This window comes from Notamacropus eugenii, chromosome 4 (genome assembly GCF_028372415.1).
Source record: "Notamacropus eugenii isolate mMacEug1 chromosome 4, mMacEug1.pri_v2, whole genome shotgun sequence".
NCBI lineage: Eukaryota > Metazoa > Chordata > Mammalia > Diprotodontia > Macropodidae > Notamacropus > Notamacropus eugenii.
The window spans coordinates 473,010,765-473,028,390 of NC_092875.1; the positions used below are offsets into that span (position 1 = coordinate 473,010,765).

General features: G+C 43.1%; 1 protein-coding gene and 1 long non-coding RNA gene across 2 annotated transcripts in view; one reads left to right on the top strand and one right to left on the bottom strand.

Annotated features, from left to right (window-relative positions):
• ARSB (arylsulfatase B) overlaps positions 1 to 9,030 on the bottom strand; it is a 260,017-nt gene extending 250,987 nt beyond the window's left edge. The window contains exon 1 of the mRNA XM_072606420.1: positions 7,651 to 9,030. Coding sequence (XP_072462521.1) covers positions 7,651 to 8,076 — 426 coding nt within the window. The 5' untranslated portion in view covers positions 8,077 to 9,030. The remainder of the gene's footprint in view (positions 1 to 7,650) is intronic.
• Positions 6,946 to 17,626, top strand: part of LOC140502099 (uncharacterized) — a 98,421-nt gene continuing 87,740 nt past the window's right edge. The window contains exon 1 of the long non-coding RNA XR_011966528.1: positions 6,946 to 7,334. This is a non-coding gene — a long non-coding RNA (uncharacterized lncRNA). The remainder of the gene's footprint in view (positions 7,335 to 17,626) is intronic.

Consider the following 17,626-nt stretch of genomic DNA (forward strand, 5'->3'; position numbering starts at 1 on the left):
TTTTTCATCTCTTTTCCCTTTTGTTCTGTTTCTTTTTTCACAACATAACTAATGTGGAAATGTTTTATATGACTGCCCAATTATAACCTAAAATACACAGAATTAAAATTTTTAAAAGACAGATAGCCATGACAGCCTATATTAAAGTGGTGCCAGCAAACACAGAAAGGAGAAAAGTATGAGAAACACGTCACAAAGACAGAAGCCATAGGAACTGGTAACAGCTTGACTGTGAAAGGTAAGGGAGAGAAAAGCCAAAGACAACAAGAATCCAAACATGGACAACATGTCATCCAAAGGAAGAGCATTTTAGGAGAAAAGATGGTCAGGTTAGTTTGGGATGTGTTGAGTTTGAGATGCTGATGGGATCTGACCAAGGCCTTTGGTGGGCATTTGGGGATGCTGGTCTGGAATTCTGAAGAAAAGTTGGCTGGGAGAGACAGATGAGGAGATTGGCATAGAGAGGGTGGTTGAAGAGAAGCAGTGTAGGAGTGGATAGAGAGCCAAGCTCAGAGTCAGGAAAGACCCAGGGCAGTGTCCCACTTTTGACACATTCTGGGCATATGACTGTGGGCTACTCTCCTAACCTCTCTGTTCCCCAGACAACTTTCTGAGTACAATTTGCAGAGCAGATGCTGCTTTGCTTTGGCACAGGAAGTTTCCTCATCAACAGTTCCCTAACATAAATGAAATTACAGGTCCATACCAAACCAAAAAATAGTAGCTAAAACTACGGGAATAAATGAGACAGCCATGATAAACTGTAGCAAAAAGAAGACTGAAGTCAAAATATTGGAATACGTTCAAATTAAGGAATTGCAAAGGTCACAGAGTAGTTTAAAAAGGAAAGAACTAGAAGAGCCTAAGGCAGCGGTGTGAAACTTGCAGCCCAGGGGCTATATGTGGCCCTCTAGGCCCTTTAAGTCTGTAAAGTTTAGATTCAGTCAAAGGGCCAAACTTGAGGACCTAGAGGGCCACATGTGGCCTTGAGGCCACAGGTTCCCCACCCTTGGCATGTTCAACAATATCAAAATGCTAGGAGATGAGATCAGAGAAAACAGTTTCAATAGAGTAACAGAGGCCAAAGGCAAATTGCCAAGAGCTGGGAAGGAAGATGAGATATTAGATACAGATAACTTTTTCCAGAAGTTTATCAGTAAGTGTGAAAAGCTTGATGGGATGGTGGGTGAATCATAACGATTAAGGAAAGGCTTTTTAGGATTAGGGAGACCAGATTTCATCTGTGTACGCAGATAAGAAGTGGAGAGGTTCAAGATGCTTGAGAGAAAAGAGAAAACTGCTAAGGCAGGTTCCTCGAGGAGCCCAGAGGAAATGGGATTAAGGGTTTAGGTGGAGGTCAGTGGACAGCTAGGTGGCACAGTAGATAGAGTGCCAAGTCTGGAGTCAGGACTTATCTTCCTTTGTTCAAAGCTGGCCTCAGACACTTGCTAACTGCATGACCCTGGGCAAGTCACTTAGCCTTGCTTGCCTTACTTTCCTCGTCTGTAAAATGAGCTGGAGAAGGAAACTGCCAACCACTCCAGTATCTTTGCCAAAAAAACCCCACCAAATGGAGTCATTAAGAGTAGGACACAACTGAACCACAACAAGAAGAAAGAACATGGTTTGGCAACTAATTGGATATATGAGGTGAATGAGAATGAGGAGCTGAAGATGGCAGAGAGTATAAGATAAAATGTGGGTACAAACCCTATTTGTCTCAGTTTCCTCATCTATAAAAGGAGCTGGAGAAGGAAATAGCCAGCCCTCTAGTGTCTTTGACAAAAAAGCCCAAATGGGGTCACAAAGAGTTGGATACAACTGAACAACAACAAAGGGTATTCTTCTATAACCACAGAAAAAGAGGAGAAAATGGAGAATGGTGATGCAAACACATTTTGAGGAATGGAGGAAAAAAAGAGAGTTCATGTGTTGAAAATATACTGGATTTGGAGTTAAAGGACGTGAAGTTCAAATTCTTGCTCTGCTCCTTACTACCTGTATGGTCTTGGGCAACTCACTCAAACTCTCTCAGCCTCAGTTTCTCAACTATAAAATGAAGGGACTGTACTAGGCAAGTCTTTGGAATGTGAACTCCTTGAGGTCAGGGACTGTTTCACTTTTGTCTTTGTACTCCTGGTGCCCATCAAAGTACCTGGTACTTAGTAAGCATTTAATAAATGCCCTTTCATCTCTATATCTATATCCCTATTTCATGGCCTCAATCTTCTCAGTGTAGCAGAATGCTGAGGTGGGGAGGGTTAAGTATTTAAAGAAAAAGAAAAAAGATGATTTTAGTTCTGTTTTGGTTTTTGTTTTTCAGCTTGTCCTAAGAAAACACTTGGAACTAGTTACAGCAAAATGAAAAAAGTCAAAGTGGAAGGGAAAGGGTATGGGGGGGTAGAGGCAGGGAGAGGGCAACCAGAAGCTGGTGCAAGGGATCCTGATTTTCACAACTTGTCTACTTCCTCCACTTTTAAACCCAAAACACAGCTGGCTCAAGGTTATCAGACATCAAGCTGGGTTTGAAGGTTGAGCAGAAGGAGGTAGAGTTAAGGAGAAGGTGAGCCCCTAAGAAACAGAATCAAGGCAATGGCCGGAGCCATTTTCTGTTAGCAGCAAACTCCTGTTCTATACTTGTGAAGAAAGACAGCCCATCCTAGACCTCAAAACTGATAACGAGGCCCTTATTAGGATGCTTACAGTGGGAACAGAGAAGAATGGGCAGAATAAGGGCAGTGGTAAGAGTGTGCAGGAAGTTCTGGCAATCACATGCTTCCAAATTCCTTCCCACATCCTGGGAGTTTCCCATTCACCAGCTTTTGCCCTTAGATACAGTTTGCACATTGTTCTTCCTTTCTGCAAGTCCTGAGTAAATAAGGTAAGAAGAAGGTTCAGATGGAAGGAAGAGGAAAGGAGAGTCAGAGGAATATCAAGGCCCCAGTCTGAAGACCTGACTGCACAGGAGCCCTTCTCTGTTGCTTCTTTGTTGCCACTTTCAGTGTGCCTCAGTTTCCTCATTTGTGACACAGTATTCCTTTAAGAATCATCGGATTAAGTTCTGGGAGAGAACTGAGGAATGTATGGCAACTATGTCTATAAAACACAACTGTCTATAAATTGATGACAACCGAATTAGAGGACAAAAGACACCGACTGGTCCGCTGTTGTTTGGCATTTGTTCTTTAAGAGGACCATGGCACCAGGAACGTGATGCTATCACTTGTAAGTGAAATGGATTTAAGAGGTAGGACTGTGCAGGATCACCAGCCTCACTTTCACCTCAGGAGCCATTTGGGTCTAAAGGCAAGATATAAATCAGGATGGCTGGAGATGGTCCCGACTAGTCCACTAAGTTGTTAGGTAAAGCAGTGTTTGAAGGCCCCTTTAGGAAGTTCTGCCATGTAAGGACCTTGATTAGAAGGATACCTCTTTGTTCAACTTTGTATCTCTAGTGCTTTACGCATAGTTGGCACTTAATAAATACTTGCTGACTAGGAAAAAAAAAAGAATCATTACATTATAGAGGTGGTTGGAAAGATATTACAGAGGTAGAATCCATAACTGATGACTTGATAATCGGTAATTTGGCAATTGATTAGAAAGAAATGGTGGAGAAGAAGGAAAAGTCAAGGAAAATAAAAACTCAATTTAATACAGCTCTTTAAAAGTTCACAAAGGTTTAGACCATGGGGAAAGTAACATCACAGGTAGAAATAATGAAGTCAGGAGGAACCAGTTTGTGATTATTATTTAATACAGTGTAACAATATTATATCATATTGTATTAAATGTCATGTAAGAATTAATAATCATAAAAGACTAGGACACATGGAGGTTAGATTGTCTAAGAGATATCCAGGTAGAGAGGTTCCCAGAGGTCACTGGAGAGTGAGTGCATCTAGAGCTCAGAAGACAGATCAGGGCCTGGGAGGGATATTTGAAAGTTACATAGGTGGTGGAGACTGATTTTTTTTTTTCAATTAGGTAAAAGGGGACATTCCTTGGCTCATTTCTTAACTAGCCTTAATCACTGAATGGGTACTGCCTCAGTCAAAGTGAGAACTCAGGAGGACCTTAACTTAAAAAGGCCTAGGTCTTCCATTTCATTAAGAGGGCCATCTCCAGGTGTCCTGACTAATGTCTGACCACTGGACCCAGATGGCTCTGGAGGAGAAAGTGAGGCTGATGCCTTTGCACAGCCCTCCCTTGCTTAAATCCAACTCACTTGCAAGTCCTGGCATTACCTTCCTGATATCATGGTCCTCTTTGAGAAAGAAGTACAAACAACAGGTGGTGAGGTGATAGCTGAAATTGTGAGTGTGGATGAGATCTGCTGTAAGAGGGTGGTGAGAAGAGCTACTTCCACAATATCTGGACCTGTTGCCTTCTCTCTACTCTGTACCATCTAAGTACAGGTCCTCAATATCTATCACCTAGACAGCTGTTTAATACCTTCCTAATTGGTCTCCCCTCTCCAACACATCCTCCAAACAGCTGATATTTCCAAAGGCACAGATCTGACCAGGTCAAACTTCCCCATCCTCCTCAAATTAAAATAATTCCCTATTGTCTCTATGATCAAACATAAAATCCTCTTTGGTACTTGAAGTTCTTTACAACCTAGCGTCTTCCTATATGCACTGCCCCTCTCCACACACTCAGCTGTACTGAACTATACAGTTCAGCTGCACAAGCTGGTTCTAGGTGGTTAGGTTACTTGTTACTCTACACACAGCACTAGATAGATGTCCCCCAAGACAAGAATGCTTTTCCTCCTCCCCTCTACCTCTTGGGGCCCCCAGCTTTAGGGATTCCTGACTCAGTTTTAGGTGTTACCCTCCCTGGAGGCCTTTCCTGATACCATCCAACTAGGGCCACTGAATTCAAGACTGTCTGCTTTGTATGTAATTTTTATATAAGGAAAAAGTTATGGGATTTTCTTCACTCACAAAAAGCAAAGAGTAGATAACAGAGGTAATGAAGTGTTAATGTGTCAGTAAGGTATTAACACCCAAAGATCCCTAAATGACATGAGAACACCTTTCTCTGACAAATTAAAGGGAACATCTCTATGGCTTGAGGACCCATTTTCAAAGAATTTTAAATAGCTAAATCCTGGGAAAATTAGGCAGTTTTGGAGAGAGCAGCAGGAAGTAGGGAGGTGATGGAAAAGGGAAGGAATTTCTTTCTCTCCCCTCACCCCCTATTAGATCACCTAGTATCAAGTATCTGAGTTATTTGCCCAGAAGAAAATACCTTAACCAGCCAGTATGAGAGTCAATTTGAGAGACTCTAAGGTACAGCTAATGGCACAGAACTCTAGACAGGGATAGAGGCAGTAACTTGAGACCAAAGAGAGCTTCAAGGATCATCTCACTTGCGAACCAGAAGAGAGTCTGAAGACAGAGGTAGCCACAGAAAACAAGTGGAAATGCATGAAGGCTCCACATAAAAGAAAGGACATTGGGGTCCTGTAGCACCACCATTGTCTATTTTCTTGGCCACAGGTTCCCAAATCTGTGTATCTTGATACTTATGTATTAGTAGGTGTACCCACTTTCCCACTGATTTTGTGACAGAATGGTTTATGCTAGGAATGTTCTGTAGCTATTTTTTTCCCCAAACTATGTCTTATTAAATGTCTTGGTGATGGGGTACAAGCCCAAGCCAAGACCTTTTTCCCTTGGATTGGGAGGGTTTGTCCCATTTGTCTGAAGGACCCCAGGAAAGTCTGGCCTTGGGTGGGGGAGGGGCCTCCTTGGATTCCCCCTCCATTTCTCTCAGCTCAGATACTCCCTATCTTCTATTTAGCATTCTTCAGATATTCCTCCCTTTGATCCTATTACCAGCCACTCCCATCAGGATCCTCCAGGGGTTCAATCTATCATGACTGTCCCTGGGACCCCAGACTGACTACCTGGTGACACCAGGATGCTTCCCTCAGTCTTTTTCTGTATTTAATTTCTGTATTTAAGTTTCATGTCGCCTCCATGAAGGCAATCCGGTTTAATTCAGCTCAGACTTGGTCTAGCTGAGATTCTATCTGGCCCACTTGTAAATACAAGCCTTACAAATGCTTAGGCTCCTTAAGAGTGACCCCACTATGGCGAATCTTTAATAAACTTTGTTTTCCTTTGGCTTTAAGAAGGCTTGTGTCGTATTCATTTGAGCAGGACCGAGGTGTCCTGGGGTACAGCACCCTAACCTTATCATTGGCAAGCACTAACAGTGTCTAATGGTACTCTGTTAATGGGAAAGCCCCCACCAGTAGGGGCTCACGATCTCTAGTTTTACAAGAGTTGCCCCATAGGGTATCCCTTAAACCTTGGGAGTACCAACCACCTTCCGGGAATCCAAGAGCAAGTGTAAGCAGAGGCGTGACCTCAGCTGAATGGCTACATTTGTAACACAGGTTGCCTCCTCTCCCAATGGAAGAGGAGCAAGTGTAAGCAGAGGCGTGACCTCAGCTGAATGGCTACATTTGTAACACAGGTTGCCTCCTCTCCCAATGGAAGACGTTAGAGGGCAAGGGCCGGGGTGTTTGTGTCCTGTATCCCCAGGGCTTAGCACAGCGCTCAGCAGGCTCCAAATTCCCACTGAGGATTTAAAGGATGGACCTTACAATACTGCTCCTGCCCGGCTCAGCGGTCACAATTATTTTAATCAGCATTGTGCATACCTAAACTCCCTTTTTTTCTAATCAGGGGGGTTTCGAAGGCCAGGACCCTGAAAAAGTGAGAAAACAGTGCCGTTCAGATAGGCTGCCCACAACCTTAGGAAGCAATATGTAAACATGAATTATTATCTTTAATGCCAAGAAAATAAGGAAGAAACGAAGGTGAGCTTGACTTTGCTCGTGTCCACGATCCAACCTAGAGTGATGACCCAGCACTTACAACCACTGTTCCTCTGTGGACTCAGAATTCTGAAAGATCCCCCCCGGGCAGCACGCACGGAGGGAGCGAGGAGTTCTCAGGCTGGTCTGCACGCGGGGCACCGTCACACGTGGGGCTCCCTCCTCCCTCTCTCCCACTGCCTCCGCCCTTTCAGACCCCATCCCGGGATCCCGCCCAGTCTTTGCTCCCCTCACTGCCCCGGTCTGTTTTCAGTTGTCGTTCGCTCCCTCTTCGTCTCTGGCACCCTCACCCCGCCTCTCCCTCCCGCGGCCTTCGGTGGCTGGTTTGGACGCCAGACGACGCCCAAAGCCAAACTAACGGGCGATGCTGGAGGCCCTGCAGCTGAGCATGCTCCGTGTGGGGGACAAGGTTCAGGAAGTTAAGTAACAGTATTGCGGCCCTTAGCTGCAGGCCCCACAAACCATTTAGGAAAGGGTAAGTCCTCGGCGAGGCTCGGCCCTGGAAGGAGGCGGAGCCCGGGAAGAGGGGGGGGGGGGACCGGGAGGAGGGGGCGGAGCCGTGCTGGGAGGAGGGAAGAAGGGGCAGGAGGAGGCGGAGCCCGGGAAGAGGGGGCGGAGTCGTTCTGGGCAGGGGAGAGGAGAGGAGGCGGAGGCCGGGAAGAGGGGGCGGAGTCGTGCTGGGAGGAGGGGGCGGAGCCGTGCTGGGAGAAGGGAAGAAGGGGCAGGAGGAGGCGGAGGAGGAGGGGCAGCGGGGCGGGGCCGGGCCGCGCCGGGCGGAGCCGGAGCCTTACCTGGTAGCGGCCGGTCAGGAGCTGGCTCCGGGACGGCGTGCACAGGGGCTGCGTGTAGTAGTTTTCCAGCCGCACCCCGCCGGCCGCCAGCGCGTCCAGGTGCGGAGTCAGGATGCTGGAGCCGTGGTAGCCCACGTCGTGCCAGCCCAAGTCGTCCGCGAGCACGAAGACGATGTGGGGCCGCCCCGGGGCCCGGGCGCGGGAGCCCGGCAGCGGCAGCAGCAGGAGCGGGACAAGGAGGGGGAGGAGCGGCCTGAGGCCGCCCCTGGGCGCTCGGGCCGCCATGCCAGGCTCCGTCCGTCCGGGCCCAGGCTTCTCCGGGCTGTGGCTGCTGCCAGGGCCGCGCTCGGGCTTAAAACCAGGAACTGCGCGGCTCTGCTCGCCCCGCCCCCGGGAGAGCCCTCCTCGCGGCCCCCACCTTCGCATGAGGGGGGTGGGGAGGCCCCTCCCCCAAGGGAAATTCTAAGAATCTAAGAATCGGACTCAGTGCAGCCCGCCGGCCGCCCCGCAGACCCGAGGTCACTGCACTGGATCCAGCACGTGCCCATTCTGTAGACGGGGCCCTGAGCGCCGAAGTGCCACGTCTGGGTGGGGCTAAACATGGGCCAGGAGGTGGGCGAGGTATCAGGATGGGCTCTTCTGGCTGAAAGGCGCCAGGAACCTGTGCGTTCCCCCTAAGCAGGGCTGGTTGCTTCTAATGAAGAAGGACTATCTATTTTTATCCTAGACAGACACCGAATAACATTTCCATATACATAATAACATAAGGAGAATTGCCCATGAAACTAGGGTATTCATTCCAGATGGCTTTTAAAATATACAGCCATTTCAACATGCAACTTTCAAAGTTGTCCTGCTTGTCTGACTCTTTCTGGCCTTCTGTTCTCATGTATAATTTTTTTAAAAAATGTTTCAGTGACCTGTTTTTGTTTCCTTGTGGAATTTTATGGTGGGGACTACTTTCCTCCTGGTCCTCACCCCCAAACATACATTTGTTTTGTTAAAACAAATTCGCACCTTGATTGTAGGATCTTGACTATCACCACTCTAAAAAGATTAGTAGCCTGCTTCATCATCAGGCCTCTGGAATCAAGGTTGGTCATATCAATCGTGTTCTTGTTTTTTTAACTTTTTTAAAAATTTTTTATAATATTGTAATTATCGTATTGCTTGTTCTTCTGGTTCTACTTACTTCACAGCTTACAGAGTCCAGGTTTCTCTGAAAACGTCTTTTTCATCATTTCTTACAACAAAATTATATTCCATTTCATTCATATAATATAATTTGTTCAACCATTCCTCAGCTGACAAACACCCATGCGGTTTCAAATTCTTTTACCGTAATAAAAAATATTTACTGATATAAATAAAAGCAATTAATTCTAATCGTTGCTTATATTTATGTGACAGTTTACAGTTACAAAATGATTTACATCGTATTTCATCTTTCCAGCAACAAGGAAAGGAGTAGATAGCCCTGTTCTACAGATCATAGGCTTAAAGGTGTCTTTAAAATCATGTAATTTTAGGGGAGCAGAGCCAAGATGGCAGAGTAAAAGTATGGATTTACTTGAGCTCTCCCCCAAATGCCAAGTGGGAATCCTCCTCACAGTTTCAGGGCAGAAAAGAGTGCTTGAGATCACAAACCAGAGCACAGGCCAGAAGAAGAGTAAACACCTCTCCTTTAAGCATACTACCTGGGAAGAACTAAACATTTGCAGGTCCCTAGAAGTATCTCTGAAAACAGCTGCACAAAATCCCTGAAGCTTGGGACAGTACACCGCCCCGCCCTACCCCACCCCACACTGGAAGAAGAGACCTACCTTGTCAAAGAGCTAACAAGGCAAGTAATTGGCTGGGAAGGTGAGCAAACAGCAAGGTAGGGGGTCAGGGGGAATCAGACTATAGAATCTTACTTTGGTGACAAGGAAGATCAAAACATACAACCAGAAGAGGACAACAAAGTCAAAGCTCCTACATCAGAAGCCTCCAAAAAAATGAATTGGTCTCAGGCCATGGAAGAGCTCAAAAAGGATTTTGAAAATCACGTAAGAGAAATAGAGGAAAAATTGGGAAGAGAAATGAAAGAGATGCAAGAAAATCATGAAAATCAAGTCAACAGCTTGCTAAAGGAGACCTCCCCAAAAAATGCTGAAGAAAACAACACCTTAAAAAAGTAGATTAACCCAAATGGCAAAAAGTCCAAAAAGCCAATGAGAAGAAGAATGCCTTAAAAAGCAGAATTGCCCAAATTGAAAAGGAGGTCCAACAATTCACTGAAGAAAGTAATTCTTTAAAAATTATAATGGAGCAAGTGGAAGCTTTATGAGAAATCAAGAAATTATAAAACAAAACCAAAAGAATGAAAACAAAGAAGACTAGGAAATATCTCATTAGAGAAATCATGTGGTTTTAGCCCCTTCATTTTATACCTGAGGAGACGGAGGCTCCACAGTTGTTAAGTGATTTGTCCAAAGTCACAAAGATTCAAACCCAGATACTCTCACCCTAAATATAACCTTGTTTCCACTCCACCACTTTGCCTCCCTTGATCAAGACCAGGGAAAGAATCCATTACCTATGGTTATAAGCATGTCTTGTAGCCTTCTAGTTATGTATGTCCAAATTGAGCTATAGGGGTCCTTGGACACCAGATAGATCCTGCCATCAGGACCACTCTTGATGCCTTTCTAGCTGATGAGAAGCTTCCAGAGTTTGTGTTCCATTGGTATTGCCTTTGAAAACCAGTCACTGCCACACCAAGAGAAGGCATTGGAGTAAGATTATGTGAAAAATAGTATTATGGAGAATACTCTGTGTAATACCCAACTAGAAGAAGGAAGCCAGTCAAGGTTCTATAGATACGACTATAGATGGTATTGTACTTATTACCAAGGCCCTGGAACACTAGAGGGCTACCTCAGTGAGATATATGGACTTTCAAAGGGGCTCAGCTTAGTCATCTATAATGGGAAAACAAAATGGATGAAAAATGCCTTACCAATGTAATACCTTACCTATGGCATGTGCCCAAATCACCTACATGATAAAGTCACCTACATGAGCAGAACTTGAACTTTGTTTTGGGAAACGGAACTGGTATATGAATAGACATTCTGTGGTGGTCTACCATATTGAAATTGGGCTCTTTCCATTGGATATATAGCAGGAACTGTCTAACACTTTACAACTACCTGACTAAAGCAATTGCTCTTTTCCAGCATTCTCATCTTGGAGTAAGTCCATGCCTTTCTTGTCCGTCAGGATGTGACAAAAAACTTTCTCAGTTATCTTGATGAAATCCAGATACATTGACCACAAAATTCTTTTGACCTAGTAACCCAGGGGAATAAAGGAAATGAAATCCAGCAGAAAGAACCCATGCTAATGAACCATGTTACTGAACCCATGCTGCCTCTTAGTGATAACCTCCTCCGTAAGTGCTTAATTTATTATTTAGTCAGTTAGTCATGTCTGACTCTTGGTGAATCCATTTAGGGTTTACTTAGCAGAGATACTGGAGTTAGTTGCCATTTTCTTTTCCACCTCATTTTACAGGTGAGGAAACTGAGACAAACAGAGTTAAGTGACATGTCTGGGGTCACACAGATATTAAGTGTCTGAGACCAGATTTGAACTTAGGTCCTCCTGACTCCAAAGCCCCTGTTCTATCCACTGTACCATCTAGCTGCCCTAAGTGTTCATAAGCCTTCCATTTGATATTCATTTCTAGAATCTTTCAGGACTTGACATCAAGCTCATCAACCTATAGTTTAAAATTCTGCCTTCTTCCCCTTCCTGATAGTTCCTTTCCTATTTACCACAATTCCTAAAAATCTCAGCTGACAGGTCAGGTGTACAGTTTTTCCAGACCCAGTAACTTGAATTTATTGGTGGCAGCTAAGTACTCTTTTAAACATCACACTTATCTGATCTTTCTCATTATCTCTCATATCACTTGTGTCTCTCCTATGTATTTGACACATTAGTTTACATTATGGTTACTTGGATTTTTGTCTTTCCCCTTCTATAAAAATAATAAGTTCCTTGATATCAAGCACCATATGTTATTTCATTTTTCTTTCCTCTATGCCTAGCACAATGCATTAGTTAGGATTCATGTTTGTTGAACTGAATTAAATTATCCTGAGTTTGAATGCACAGTTAATCATTTTCTCAGCCCTCAGACCCACTGTGCAGGCAGTAGTGCATTTGAGGATTCTCTGCAAGGAAGCTACAAACAGATTGTTCTCTCATGAGCAGTAGAGGAACAGGAACTAGGCCTGAGCCTTCACTGGTATGGGCCACTTCCAATGAGAAAACTCTATCTGCCAGTGCAATTCAGTACCTGTGTGCAATTTACATTCTTATGTGTCAGTCAGAGGCAGCACTTGAACCCAGGTCTTCCTGGTTCTAGAGATAACTCTTTATCTGTTTCTGTAAGTATATGTAGAGTAATGCTTGCCACTGACTCAGAGATGGTGGAAGAAATCTTAGCAGCCCTCTTAGCAAAATCATTTCTGGACTTTGCTCCTGCTTCCCTGGGCAATTAGGTGATGGAATGGATAGAGTGCTGGACCTGGAGTCTGGAAGACTCATTTTCCTCATTTCAAATCCAGCTTCAGACGCTAGCTGTGTCACCCTAGGAAAGTCACTTAACATTAAACATATTAGGTACTTAATATGAACTTGTTGAATTGAATCAAGTTAAGTAGTTCTGATGAATTGCTTTAGCAAGTTACATTTGGGTTAAGAAGTGACCTTTGAAAAACATATTTGCAGAATGACATGGATTTAGATAATCTGGGGAAACAGAATATGAAATTGTAGCCTTGAAGGTTAGAAGAGACCCTGAAGTTGGACATCTATTCCAACTCCTTCATTTTACTGATGAGTGAGTGACTTGACTAAGGTCACTCAGGAAACAAGTAGCAGAGTTGGAATGTATTTGAACACTGGTAATCTGGCTCCAGATTAACAGCTTTGTCCACTACCTCCCAAAGAAGAGAAGAGAAGGGATTGTTTCATTCTTTGTATTTATATCCCCAATACCTAATGTTGTGCCTGGTACACAGTAGGATCTTAATAAGTACTTGTTCATGTATTGGTCCTCTAAAAATATCTTATGTAAATGAAAATAGTTACAAAATAAACATTATTCATAGGATCATAGAACTAGAAAGGACTTCAGAGATTATCTAATGCACCCGCTTTATTTTACAGATGAGAAAACTGAGGTCCAGAGAGGTTAAATATCTTGTCTAAGGTCAGAAAGGTTGACAAGGGATTAAAAATCCAGATACCCTTCCTATAAATCCAGCACACTTTCCACTTCTATTGGATGATGTTTTACATCTTATAAAAAAAGCTGCAGTAAATTTATCCCTTCAGCAAATACTGAGTTACAGTCTTATTATTATAAAAATTATTATTGTCATAAATATTTATATTTATATGAGCAATGATCAATTAAACATAAAAACAAGGGTCAAAGTCTTACCCTAAAACTTTAGCCTTTAATGAAGTACAACCAATGGATTAACGCAGATTTTATAGGCAGGGAAAATAGAAAATTAGGCAGAGCATAGCTAATTTTCAGAGCCAGTTAGTGGGTCTGTGACATTGGTTGGTACTTAATGACATCTGTCTTTGAACTGTTTTAATTAGTTTGAAATTTTAAGATTTCAGCTGAGTATTTGATTTATAAATAAGCTCTGTCTCCAATGTCCACTTGCAACGTGCTCGTTTAGGTCTCAGAATATATTTCCCTTCTAAACAAACAATGTTGCAGATTGTTCCTGTCTGAGCAATGACTAACCAAATGGCGATACATGAGAGTAATGGAGTGTTACTGTGTTACAAGAAACGATGGGTATGACGAATACAGGAAAGCATGGGAAGACTTTTATCAGCTAAGGCACCGTGGAATAAGAATCAGGAAAGGCAGATACCCAGTGAGCACAAAGAACTGAAGCTGAGTACTAGAAAACTCATCATGACTGAGGCTAGCCCCCAAGAAAGGATATGATACATTACCTTACCCAGTTTCTGTACAGAGGTGAGAGGATACTGAGAGTGGAATATATGACTTCTGACTTTTTTGATTGTGATCGTGTCTGTCCTTCATTGCCATCAGAGAAATAATGACATGACTTGCACTTGACCTTGCTTTGAGTGAGGGAGGGCTGTGCAGGTCACCAGCCTCACTTGTCCTCCAGATGCATCTGGATCCAGTGACCAGATATTCATCAGGATAACTGGAGATGGCCCAGGATTCACTGGGAGACCTTGGGCCCTTTAGGCCAAGGTCTTTGCAGGCACTCACTTAGGGTGAGGCAACGCCCATTCACTGAATCAGCCTGTTTAAGAAGTAGCCAGGCAAAGAAAAGAAAGACATCAGACTGGATGGGAAACAGCAACAGTTACTATTGATAATCACTCTCAAACTAGAGGGGTCCAGAGGAGCCCTCAGGCAGGGCCTCAGTGGAGTCCCAGTTTCAGAGTGCAGTAGGTTTAAGGTTTTGGGAGAGGACAGGTGAGAGGAGAGAGGAAAAGAGACGGGGGAGGGGAAGGAAGGGGAGGATAGGGGAAGGGAAGGGGAATAGGAAAGGAGCTAGTAAAACCCAAGTCATCTGGGCATCTTTTGGCCATCCAAGTTTACCTTCCTTTGGAGAGGAGAAGGAAGGGGAGGACTTTTTTGATATGTTGGTTAATTCTGCTGGACTGTTTCCCCGCTGTTGTTTTATTCTGTGTTATAAGGAAAGACTCTCTAAGATGGAAGAGACACTTCTGGCAGCCAAGATGGCAGAGTAAGCAGTAAGTCACTGTCAGCCTCCCACATTGACCTCTAAAAAAACCTCAAAAATAGTATCCCAGGAAAAATTCCAGAATAGCAGAGAAAGTAAGAGGATGGAGCAAAGCAGTCTCTTAGTCCAGGAGACCTGAAGGATCAGCAGGAATGACCCATTCTGGTTCTGCTTGAATAAAGGGGGAACATATTCCAGGGCAGGAGGGATGCCAGCAAACAGGTGGCAAGCACCATCAAAGCAAGCCAGCAGGAGATCCTGAGCCCCAGGGTGGTAGAGCAGGCAGGTGCTGGCACCAGGATCCCCCACCTACCTTAGCATAGCTAGGGGAACCAGCTCAGACAACCACTATGTGTGCTAGTGTAACCCCAGGAGGATAGGAATCTTTCAGCAGTGGACCTCCCCATGCTTTAGCACAGCCCTGAATGGGCAAGCATCCTTCAAAAGAGGAACTCCATTGTGCTTCAGCATAGGCCAAGGAAGGCAGGCATCCTTCAGAAGCTAGAACTCCATGTGCTTCAGTGTAGTCCCAGGGAAACTCAGAAAAACCCTATCTGATCTCAGCACATGCCAGATACCACCATTAGGACCCCAGCTTAGCACCAGGTAAGCTGACAGACCCTTATGGCCTCCAGCTGCCATACCTGAGGCCCCAGCACACAAAGCCAGTGAGCAGGCCCCTGGCCCCCAGCACAAGAAGCTTGGAACATTGTCCCCTGTGCCCCAGAAGCAGAGCTCAAATTTAAAAGTCAGGGACTAGGCAAACAAAATGAGCAAAAAGCAAAAATGAACATTGACCATAAGCTCTTTTTATGGGGACAGGAAAGATCAAAACACAAACTCAGAAGTGGACAGCATTGCCAATATACCAATATCTGAAAACTCAAAGGGGAATATGAACTGGTCTCAAGCAAGCCTTCTTGGAAGAGCTCAAGAAGGATTTTAAAAGTCAGATAAGAGAGGTAGAAGAAAAATTGGGAAAAGAAAGGAGAGGTATGCAAGAGGAAGTCAACAGCTTGGAAAGGGAAGGACAAAAGTTGAGGTAGAAAAAACAATTCTTTAAAAAATACATTTGGCCAAATGGAAAAAAAATCCACTGAAGAAAACAACTCTTTAAAAAGTAGAATTTGGTCAAATGGAAAAGGAGGTACAAAAACTCACTGAAGAGAAGTTCTTGAGAAAGAGAATTAGATGGGGAGAAAATCTAGAACTCAGAATCTTATGGAAGTGAATGTTGAAAACTAAAAATGAATAAATAAATTTTAGAAAAGAAAAGAAAAGTACAGTTGGCCAAATGGAAAAGGAGATACAAAAGCTAACTGAAGAAGACAATTCATTAAGAATTAGAATTGGGCAAGTGGAAGCTAATTACTCCATGAGACATCAAGAATCAGTCAAACAAAATCAAAAGAATGAAAAAAATAGAAGAAAATGTAAAATAACTCATCAGAAAAACAACTGACCTGGAAAATAAATCCAGGAGAGATAATTTAAGAATTATTGTTCCACCTGAAAGCCAAGATAAAAAAAAAAAAAGAGTCTGGACATCATTTTTTAAGAAATCATCAAGGAAAATTGCCTTGAGGTCCTAGAACCAGAGGGTAAAAGAGTCATTGAAAGAATCCACCAATCACCATCTGAAAGAGATCCCAAAATGAAAACTCCAAGGAATATTGTAGCCAAATTTCAGAATTATCAGATCAAGGAGAAAATACTGCAAGCAGTCAGAAAAAAATATATAAATATTATGGAACCACAGTGAGGATTACACAGGACCTAGAAGCTTCCATGTAAAAGGATCAGAGGGCTTGGAATATGATATTCCAGAAAGCAAAGGAGCTTGAATTGCAATCAAGAATCAGTTACCTAGTAAAATTGACCATAATCTTTTAGGGGAGGAGATGGACATTCAATAAAATAGGGGACTTTCAAATTTTCATGATGAAAAGTCCAGAGGTGAACACAAAATTTTATTGTCAAATACTAGACTCAAGAGAAGCATAAAAAGGTAAACAGGAAAGAAAAAAACACATTATTCAATAAGGTTAAACTGTTTGCATCCGTATATGGGAAGATGACACTTGTAACTCTTAAGAACTGTATCTTTATTTTGACATTTAGAAGGGATATACATAAACAGAGGGTATGGACATGAATTGACTTTGATGTGATGATAAAAAATCAATTAAGGGGTGAAAAAAAGATTGTACTGGGAGATGAAAGGAAAAGCAGAAAAGGGTAAATTACATTACATGAAATGGTACAAAGAAAGACCTATTACAGTAGAAGGAAAGAAGAGAGGGAGACAAGCATTGTTAAACCTTAATCTCATCGGATTTGGCTCTAGGAGGGAATAACATACATGCTCAATTGAGTATAGAAATCTATCTTATCCTATGGGAAGGAGGGGAAAGAAAAGAAAAGATGGTGGATAGAAGGGAGGGAAGAAATAGTAGGGAAAAGGGGAAAGAAAAGGGAAGGAGACTGATAGAAAGGAGGGTAAATTGAGGGAGGTGGTGATCAGAAGCAAAACACTGGTGAGGAGGGAAGGAAGAAAGGAGACAAAAAAGCATAAATGGGAAAAAATAGAATGGAGAAAAAGACACAATTAGTAATCATAACTGTGAATGTGAACAGGATGTACTTTCCCATAAAACAGAAGTGAATGGTAGAGTTTTGCATCTATATTCATTAGGGAAATTGGTTTATAATTTCCTTCCTCTGTTTTGGCTCTTTCTGGTTTAGGTATCATCACCATATTTGTATCATAGAAAGAATTTGGTAGGACTCCTTCTTTGCTTATTTTCCAAATGGTTTATATAGCATTAGAATTAGTTGTTCTTTAAATGTTTTAAGATCAAAACACACGGAGTAAAGGTAAAAGACTGGAGCAGAATATATTATGCTTCAGCTGAAGTGAAAAAAAATGGGGGCAGCAATCTTGAACTCAGACAAAGCAAAAGCAAAAATAGATTTAATTAAAAGAGATAAGAAAGAAAATTTCATCATGCTAAAAGGTACCATAGACATGGAAGTAATACCAGTACTAAACTTATATGTACCAAGTGGTATACCATCCACATTCTTAGAGGAGAAGTTAAGGGAGTTATGGGAAGAAGTAGACAGCAAAACTATACTAGTGGGGCACCTCAACCTCCCCCTATCAGAAC